We start from the raw sequence: 10,000 nt of genomic DNA on the forward strand, positions 1-10,000 counted from the left end.
CTTTATGCTAAGCTAGGCTAAGTGGCACCAGTTTGCTCATGCAACTCTTGGTAAGACTGCAAATAAACTTTGTATTCCCTAAAATGCTGACATGATGCTTTAAAACAAGATTTTGAGACTTTTGCTGAACAAATCAAAATCATTTCCAAGCTGTTGTTTTCAGGTGAAATCGTTTCATGATGTTGCTGGAAGTGTGTTTGGTTTTTTGTTTGAGTTTAATGATGCAGTTAGTACGACAATATTTATCATATTTAACTGTTTTGGTCAAATATTAATGAAAAATATTGCTTAAAACTGGTGAATGAACCGTTCTAAGCAGTTTATATTTGTAAAAATGTTCATGCAATTCAACCAACTCTGACTTCACCTCTTCATCTGTTCAGGAGTGGTCGCTCGTCATCCCCTCTTCTTCCCCTACCTGAAGAAACACCTGACTTCTTCTGTGGTGGAGGAATACTTCGCCCACCTGATCGAGCCGGGGGCGTACGACGCCGTCACACGGTGAGCAGAGGAAGACGTCTGTTTGTGTTTGTCAGGAGGAAGACGGCGAGGCTTCGATGGAAAAGGCAGAATGAAGCCTTTTTGATCCGCTCCCGTTTGCCCTGTTAAAGTTGCTGCGTCGCATCGTTAAAACAAACTCAGCGCTTCCCGTATCCCTTTCAAATTAAAAGCCCTCCGTCCTCCCTTCATTTCTTAACGAGACTTTTATAGTGAAACATTTGCAGGAAACTGGACAACAACACTTCTGATGAGTAACCGTTGAAAACAGCAGAATTATGCTGACGACTTTATGAAATGTAAGTGATGGAAATGTATATTATTGATTACTGTGTGTAAACTTGTCACCATAGCAACAGTGGAAAATGCTAGTTTTATTCATTTAAGATTAAAATCCAACTTGGTCACGCTAATTTTAGCATCACATTTTATTCCTGAAATAGTCCAAAAATTAACAAAAAAATGTTCCAGACGTACATATGTAACGAGGTATAATAGCGGGAACATTTTAAATGTTACAGCTGCAAGTGGGAAACGGAAAGAATACGATAGCGCGACACTCTTCAGGGCCACTAGGTGGAGCCTTGTGTCCTTCTAGTGGGACACGTACCACAGTTTGGGAATTACAGGCTGTATACACCCTGACTTTACACTTCACAATGCTACCAAGGAGTTTTAAGACTCCAGATTTGACCACAAAAGTAGAACAGGATGTAAACATTAGATGAATTTGGTGTTCCTGTAGTTACCGCCTCTGACCAGAGAGGCCGCTGTTCAGCAGACATTAAGTGGTGAGGCGGCGTGTTAGCGGTTAGCGTAATGAAGAGGTGGAGGTCGTAAAGCTCGCTGACCCGCGTCTCCTCTCGCACCCCGAAACGCCTCCCCGCCGCCACGGACGCTTCATTAGAGCACCTCCAACACTCGTTAACCCTGCAGGAGACACACACACACACACACACACACACACACACACACACACACACACACACACACACACACACACACACACACACACACACACACACACACACACACACACACACAGACACACACACACACACACACACACACACACACAGACACACACACACACACACACACACACACACACAAACACACACACACACACACACACACACACACACACACACACACACACACACACACACACACACACACACACACACACACACACACACACACACACACACACACACACACACATTTACGTGTGCAATAAACTTTCATACCAACACATGGTGCCAGGCTGTGCTGGCAGACCTGTGTGTCTGTGTGTGTGTGTGTGTGTGTGTGTGTGTGTGTGTGTGTGTGTGTGTGTGTGTGTGTGTGTGTGTGTGTGTGTGTGTGTGTGTGTGACACATTTGATGGTGTTTTTTGGTGTGTTTTTTTTGTTTCCGTGGTAACGGCGTCTCTGTCTCCTTGCAGATACACCCTGCCGGGGATCCACGGCTTGAACTTCGTGCTGCAGAGCTCTCTGGGCGGGGGAGGGGTGGCGTCTCTGCGCAGCGACCCCCAGGTAATGCACACTTCCTGTCGTCGTAGGGGTCAAAACCCTTTTCACCCTGAAACCAGGTTTCAGCCCGCAAAGACACTTCTGCTTTGTCCTTGTCTTCAGGACGTCCAGAGTTGATCTCAAAGATCTTTGTCGGGGTCAACGAGACGTTAACATTCATCTTTGGTTTCGCATTAGCCGTCTCACAGGTAGAAATATTTCAAAATAAAAGCAGCACGTGTAACGATGCAGCGCTGAGCGGTCGTGATCTGATACGTGATTCTGACGCTCATCAGCTGTTGATGAAGACATTTATTAGTTTATTTTGTTTCAAAAAAAGGATTCTTAAAAAAAGGAAACAAGAACAAGGAAAAGTTTGGATGCAGTTCATTTTTTCTTAATCCATCACAGACCTGTTTCATCATGAACGCTGGGTTTACTTGAATTAGTTCCTCCAGTTTGAAGGGAGTTTTTTTGTGATTGATGAGATGCACATTTTTTGAGGTTTTCTTTTTTTTTCAGATTTATGTAGAAATCATTCAACAATAAAACAAAATTCAGTCTCTTCCAGCTGGAAGTGGAGAAAACTCATTGAACATGTTCCTCGTTCCATCAGAAGACCACATTACCCACAAACCCCGTCACTTCCTGTTGCTGCGGTTAGCGAGCAGCAGTTTGTTTTGATGGTGCGAGGAGGGGGCGGAGCCTAATGATTGGAAATGAACACTTATTTTTGGTAAGAAAGACAGTTTTATTTTGAAAGGAGACGATGATGTCATACTTTCAGCAGAGCTTCCGTGTAATAACTTTCATGAACTCTGTTTCGACAAATAATATTTAAAGGACTCTTATCGGGAGAAAAAAACCTCCATCGTAACATCCAAATATATTTCAAATTAAAAGAAGAAATGTTTACTCGTCCAAATACTTTGAAATACTCTTTGCAGCTGTCGACACCGTTTTCACTCTGAAGCGTCCAAAAATTCAGAGGTTTGTCAGAAATATGAAAACCTCGTTCCCCAACACTCCTGTAAAGTTTTCTCCCTCCACCTCACACACATCAGGGACCCTCCCCCCGACACACACACACACACACACACACACACACACACACACACACACACACACACACACACACACACACACACACACACACACACACGCACACATTTCACACACTCATAGAACGACGTGAATCCAAACACTCTTTGTTTCCTCTCACAGGGTAAAACCTACGGTCAGATGCTGCTGGACCTGAAGCTGAGAGGACTTCCCGACCTCAAGTCACTGGTGGACTGAGAGGACGGAGACCTTAAAGAAATTCACGTAAAGGAAAGACGTCAGCGGATCAACAACCTGGACACGGAAACACCTGAAGAGCAGGAGGCCGTACCGGGTCGGGGAAACGTCCCGCGGCCGGTCATCTTCCTAACGTGAGCTTTGGCTCAGATTCAGATTTATCCTGAAAACAAACCAATACAAACATCCAGGAAACTCAAACGAAGCGCTGCCATCAGGTAGAAGGTTTTAAGGTTCATTGTTTACCATTTTAAACCCCAAATTATTGACTTTTTACATTTCACCATGGACCTGAAACTTGAGCAGAGAAGACTGACCTGAAGACTACGAAGCAGAAAAGAAAAGAACAAAAGTGTCGAACTCGTCGCTTCATGTCTGAAACGTTTCGAGAGTCTCTGTTGACCGTTTCCAGAGTTTGACCCGAGCGTGGGTTCAGGAACGCTCGGACGGAAGCAGGCGTGGCCACGATTTTCGGTCCTTCAGAAATTAGACCCCAAATCTGCTGTTTGTCTGCTCCAGTTTCAGGTTTCCATGGTGACGTCACTCATGTTCAGGTACCAGAGGTCAGAGGTCAGAGGTCACGTTAACGTGAGGAACTCCGTGATGATGTTGAACTCCGAATACTTCCTGATGGAGGTCGTTGCTTCCTGCTGCTCCGTTCATCACTGAGCTGCATCAAAGCTGCCGATGAAGATCATGCAACGTGATAGAAAGGCTGAATGGACTCTGGCAGGTTGTCGCTGTTTCTGTGGTCCAGAATGAATTTAAACCCTCGTAAGTCCTTAAAATGCTGGAAGGAGAACGATGGCCGAACTATCTGCTGATGGAGCTCGTGTGATATCACAGGAAGCACCTGAAGCGAGACAAATTCAGCCAACAGTTGTTTCTGCAGCGTATTATTTTGCGTGGAGACGCGTCCTCGTGGAGTCTCGGAGCTCCTTTAAAAGCCGACTGACCGACAGGAAGTGGAGGAGCACGGATGTCGGTAACGTGAGGAAATGTTTGGAGGGCGAACATCCGCGCTGCCGCCACACATCTCCACTTGAAGTCCAGAGCAGCTTCGGGGGGGCCGCCCCGACCCCTGACCTCCGGAGGTTTGGGTTTCCCTCGGAGGGTAAACGGCCGTCGGAGGAGACGCGTGCTCGCCGGCCTCGGGTCCGACGGGCGGGACGCCCGGCTGCTTCACCTCGACGCGACCCGGCTCCGATGTTCACCGCCCCGCAGGAATGCACGTCTGCTCCACCAGCCCGACCCGCTGGCTTCCACTCCGTTTAGTCATAATTGCAAACAGACTGAAGCTGCACAGCTTCCGTCTGACTCCCACCTCATCGCCCGCCTCCTCTGAATCACGGCCCGCTCTCGATCTTCCTCCTCGTCTGCGGAAAATAAATCCCCTCGGCTGCTTTTCCAAACCTTTTCCAAACCTTTTCCACGGCCGCGGTCGCTCTGACCTTTGACCTCATTTTGAAGATTTCTGAATTTCTTGCTCTAAACGTGAAACTAATAAAAGCATTTGTTGAAATGGACGAGCCCCAAACACATTTCACAGTCTGCCCAAAACAATAAGAAACAACTGTCCTCTGAACAGACATTCAAAGACTCCATAATAAATGACAGCCAGTCAGAAACCTTCCAGCCGTGAAAGCAGAGCTGCATGAGCATAAATCAGCCCAATAAAAGGGAGTCACACGGGAAAAGTTCCCATCTGTCAGCCTGTCTTTGGGATTTAAGGGACAATGAAACGGGCAGATTTGTAAAGCGAGGTGTCAGAATCAAAGCTTTCACTTCCTGTTTCCATAAAAGTCCAAACTGGAAGAGACTCCGACCGCGAGTGTCACCGCTTCACATCTCCACGATGAAAACGAGGTCTGGATCCACATCTGTCCTCTAGATTACTTCCAGAGATGTTCGTCTCAATTATTTGGAGAAACCCTTCATCATTGTTAAACAACACTGACCCCCCCTCCCCCAAAAAAACCTGGACCATGTGATAGTTACCCAGAATGCTTCATGAAGTCTGAAGATAAAAGGATTTCCAGGGAATTGCTGCTCATTTCTGACCTGTTTTAGTCATTTTCAGCCAACGTTTGGGTCAAACGGGACTTTCCAGAACCAGAACCAGGAAATGACGCCAAGCCTCGTTAACTTCCTGACTTCACCACCGACGTCTTCATCGACCGTGACTGATTTTTTTGGTCCAATGTGCCACTCTGATCACCGTTAAGATGGAAATGATACCGCGTATCTACATCGAGTAGACCGAGGTCCATTTCTACCGAGATGCTGTTCAGATTATTGTGCTAATAATGGAATGTAATTATTCATTTATTGATGAATAGAATGATCATCTGCTATTAATCGTTGGCGATTCCTTGCTGAGCGTTTCGTCTTTACTTAATCAAAGGTTTCATTTCTCGTCTCCACTTAAAACAGCATGAATATCTGGCAGATTTAATACCAGTAAATGTTGAAATATTTGGTTCAGACTGAGACTTTTGCTGGTTTTTGGAGAAAAAACAAAAATCCAAAGATTTGTTTCTTCATTGAAACGGATTTTAATTCAACCGACAGAAACAAAAAAACATCTCAGGATTTCTATTTTAAGTTTGAAAGCAGTTAAAGGTCTCGGATGAACTGGGTTTGAACTGGTTTGATGTTTCTACGTTTGCTCTGCTTCTTTCTGACTCCGGTCCAAATGGCTGCCGGTGTATTATTCAAAATGTTTCGATTCAGACCCACCTGAAGCCTTAATGTTCAACCATGAGTGCTTTTTCTATACGAGGCTTTCTGTGGCTCTTCGTCCACTTTGTCAAGATTCTTTCAAATTTTTCAAACACATTATTAAGCTCTTGTAATTAAAAACCTTCGACGACTAAAAATTTAAATTGTTAGTAGCACGCTAAAGAAAATCACTTCTGCCATATTTGTACTCTTCTTCTCATGCTTGCTTTCAAAATGCATTTAAAAAGTTCTGTATGAAATTGATTTTGTAGATACTAAACCGAGGAGATTAAAGATATTTTCTGAGCGAAGCTGATGTTAATGTGTCTTTGTCAGGAAGGAGAGCAGATACAGTGGTGTGAAAAAATGTTTGCCCCTTTCTGATTTCTTATTTCTTTGCATGTCTGTCACACTTAAATGTTTCAGATCATCAAACAAATTTAACTATTAGTCAAAGATAACACAAGTAAACACAAAATGCAGTTTTTAAATGAAGGTTTTTATTATTAAGGGAGAAAAACAATCCAAACCCACATGGTCCTGTGTGAAAAAGTGTTTCCCCCTCCTGTTAAAACATAACTTAACTGTGGTTTATCACACCTGAGTTCAATTTCTCGAGCCACACCCAGGCCTGATTACTGACACACCTGTTCTCAATCAAGAAATCACTTCAATAGGACCTGCCTGACAAAGTGAAGTAGACCAGAAGATCCTCAGAAGATAGACATCATGCTGAGATCCAAAGACATTCAGGAACAAATGAGAAAGAAAGTAATTGAGATCTATCAGTCTGGAAAAGGTTCTAAAGCCATTTCTAAAGCTTTGGGACTCCAGAGAACCACAGTGAGAACCATTATCCACAAATGGAGAAAACATGGAACAGCGGTGAACCTTCCCAGGAGCGGCCGGCCGACCAAAAGAGCCAAGAGAGCAGCGACGACTTATCCGAGAGGTCACAAAAGACCCCACGACAACATCCAAAGAACTGCAGGCCTCACTTGCCTCAGTTCAGGTCAGTGTTCATGACTCCACCAGAAGAAGGAGACTCGGCAGAAATGGCTGCATGGCAGAGTTCCAAGACCAAAACCACCGCTGAGCAAAAACAACATTAAGGCTCGTCTCATTTTTGCCAGAAAACATCTTGATGATCCCCGAGACTTTTGGGAAAATACTCTGTGGACTGACGAGACCAAAGTTGAACTTTTTGGAAGGTGTGTGTCCCGTTACATCTGGTGTAAAAGTAACACCGCATTTCAGAAGAAGAACCTCATACCAACAGTAAAATATGGTGGTGGTAGTGTGATGGTCTGGGGCTGTTTTACTGCTTCAGGACCTGGAAGACTTGCTGTGATAAATGGAACCATGAATTCTACCGTCTACCAAAACATCCTGAAGGAGAACGTCCGGCCGTCTGTTCGTGACCTCAAGCTGAAGCCAACTTGGGTTCTGCAGCAGGACAATGATCCAAAACACACCAGCAAGTCCACCTCTGAATGGATGAAGAAAAACAAAATGAAGACTTTGGAGTGGCCTCGTCAAAGTCCTGACCTGAATCCTATTGAGATGCTGTGGCATGACCTTCAAAAGGAGGTTGGTGCTGGAAAACCCTCCAATGTGGCTGAATTACAACAACTCTGTAAAGATGAGTCGGCCAACATTCCTCCACAGCTGGAAAAGACTCATTGCAAGTTATCACAAACACTTGATTGCAGTTGTTGCTGCTGAGGGTGGTCCAACCAGTTATTAGGTTTAGGGGGAAACACTTTTTCACACAGGGCCATGTGGGTTTGGATTGTTTTTCTCCCTTAATAATAAAAACCTTCATTTAAAAACTGCATTTTGTGTTTACTTGTGTTATCTTTGACTAATATTTAAATTTGTTTGATGATCTGAAACATTTAAGTGTGACAAACATGCAAAGAAATCAGGAAGGAGGCAAACACTTTTTCACAACACTGTAAGCTAGAAAACATCAAACACTTGTTTTGTTGTTCACACAAACCGCAGTTTGTTTAAATTGTGGTTTCGAGGAGAGACTCCGTCATTAGTCCAGTTAAGATTCACATGAAGAATAAAATCATCAAACAGCTTTTTTTCCACTTTATAGAAGAAGTTTTTTGTTTGTTTGTTTTTGTTTGGTTCTGAATCTTTACTCTACTGCAGAGGAGACCAATGGAAATAAAACCCAAAGTATCTGCTGAGTCGTGGATTCAGTCAGTTTAACTTTGAGTCGGGAGTTAAATCAGTCAACTCGATATTTTACTGAAGTTTGTTGGAGTTTTCTGAGCTTTTCCTGTTTCCCGGCGCAGACTGAGCTTCAGACTGATAACCAGAAGATGAAAGCTTGAGATTAATATCCAGACGGAGCCGGTGAGAATGTGTGTGCACCAATCAGCCCGAGAGCTGCAGCTGGTCTGTTGAGTTGTGGTTGTCTTCCTGCTGCTCGGCCTCCTTCTCTGTCGGAGGACGGCAGCTTGCTCTGACTCACGGAGGCCCGCCGACTCTCACAAAGACAAAAGGGGTTTCGTTTCATGTTTTACGTCAGAATAATTCCCGGCCAGACGAGCGAAGAGGCTGCTGGACCTGGAAAAGACGGCCGAGGATGAATTCTGTGTTGTTTTTTTAAATTTCACTCACGTTGTTTAAGGGACTATAAAAATATCCACGTTATCTACAGTATACGTCCTAAGGACTCGTAATGATTCGCTTTGATTGAGTTCACTGCCAACAGCGAACCACATCCATTTATATCAGTTATATCCCTTTGATGACGTTAGTCAATGTGTTTATTCCACACAATTGAACAGTTGTTAATTCAATTCATGATGAAGAAAAAAAACAACTTCTCAACTGGTTGTTTTCTAGCTGAGCAGATCTGTGTTGCAGCCGGCCGCCGACAAAATGTTCTTTTCTCTGCCAGGAGTTTATTGAAAGCGTCGGCCGGTTTATCATCGTTTTAAGTTCGTTCAACTTTGAAACACAAGTTCCCCCCCGCCTGAAAAGATGTGTTAACGAAACACACATAACACTGTTTTAATTCTCATCTAAAGGACAACCATGACTCAGTTTAACATGTTTTAAAGTGACAAAGTTTCCATCAAACTACGAACAAGTTTCTGGAGAAGTTTAACTTGTAACCGAAGGTTGGTCGAATGGTTTTTTGGAGGGTAAAAGTCTCTGTCGTGCTGTCACGGTACATAAAAGGAGATAAATCACATCTCATCGCTCATTTTTCTTCCCTCTTTGTGCCCTTTCTGGCCTCCATTTTGTCTTTTTGTCTGCACCTCGCTCCCTGTGAGGCTGTTTTTCATTGGTGCTCCGACTCCCAAAGACAAACAGCACAAAAGGATCTCAGTTTAATTGGAGTTGTATGCAAACGTTGGAGGTAGATGGATGAAGAATGAAATACAAGTCTGGTAGCAGAGTCTGCAGAGACACTTGAAGCGAGACTTTTTTTTATGTTTACAAAATGTTGATTTATTTTTTTCACCAGTTTAAAAGACAACAGAACAAAAATAAAACACTAATTGTGCAAAAGTTATTCTTTTTCAAAATCATTTGAATATTTCTTGTCAACAGCATAAAACTAAATCCAAGTTATATTTGAGCTCTTTTAATCACATTAGTCATGTTTGGTATGATTCATGAGTTAAAAAGCTGAATTTACTCATTGGAGTTGAGATCAAATGTATATTTTGCAGAAAAAGAGGAAGTTGTGGTTAAATTGGGAAAGTTGTTTGTTTTTGGAGGATTTAAGTTTTGTTTTTTTGCTCCAAATCTCCTCTGAGAAGATGCTAATTTAGTTTTTGTTGGTAATAATCTGCTGTTTTGTCCCACATCTCCTCCCCAAACGGCTGGAGAGCATTAGGATCGTGTTGAGTGACACACACACACACGTTTGTCTGTCTACCTTTGTGGGGACCCTGGCTGACATGGATTTATAGTCAACACGAGACAGGTCTTGATTGC

General features: G+C 43.5%; 1 protein-coding gene across 1 annotated transcript in view; it reads left to right on the plus strand.

The window, feature by feature from the left end:
• The window catches only part of lratb.1 (lecithin retinol acyltransferase b, tandem duplicate 1), an 18,044-nt gene extending 11,692 nt beyond the window's left edge, over positions 1-6,352 (plus strand). The window contains exons 18-20 of the mRNA XM_069687444.1: positions 384-501; positions 1,945-2,035; positions 3,236-6,352. Of these exons, the coding sequence (XP_069543545.1) occupies positions 384-501; positions 1,945-2,035; positions 3,236-3,310 (284 nt within the window). The 3' untranslated portion in view covers positions 3,311-6,352. The remainder of the gene's footprint in view (positions 1-383; positions 502-1,944; positions 2,036-3,235) is intronic.
• Positions 6,353-10,000: the final 3,648 nt, after the last annotated feature.

This window comes from Brachyistius frenatus, unplaced genomic scaffold, assembly GCF_029030835.1.
Source record: "Brachyistius frenatus isolate BFR_SWC_R1_liver_20210118 unplaced genomic scaffold, ASM2903083v1 Contig_463, whole genome shotgun sequence".
In the NCBI taxonomy this organism is placed as follows: Eukaryota; Metazoa; Chordata; class Actinopteri; family Embiotocidae; genus Brachyistius; species Brachyistius frenatus.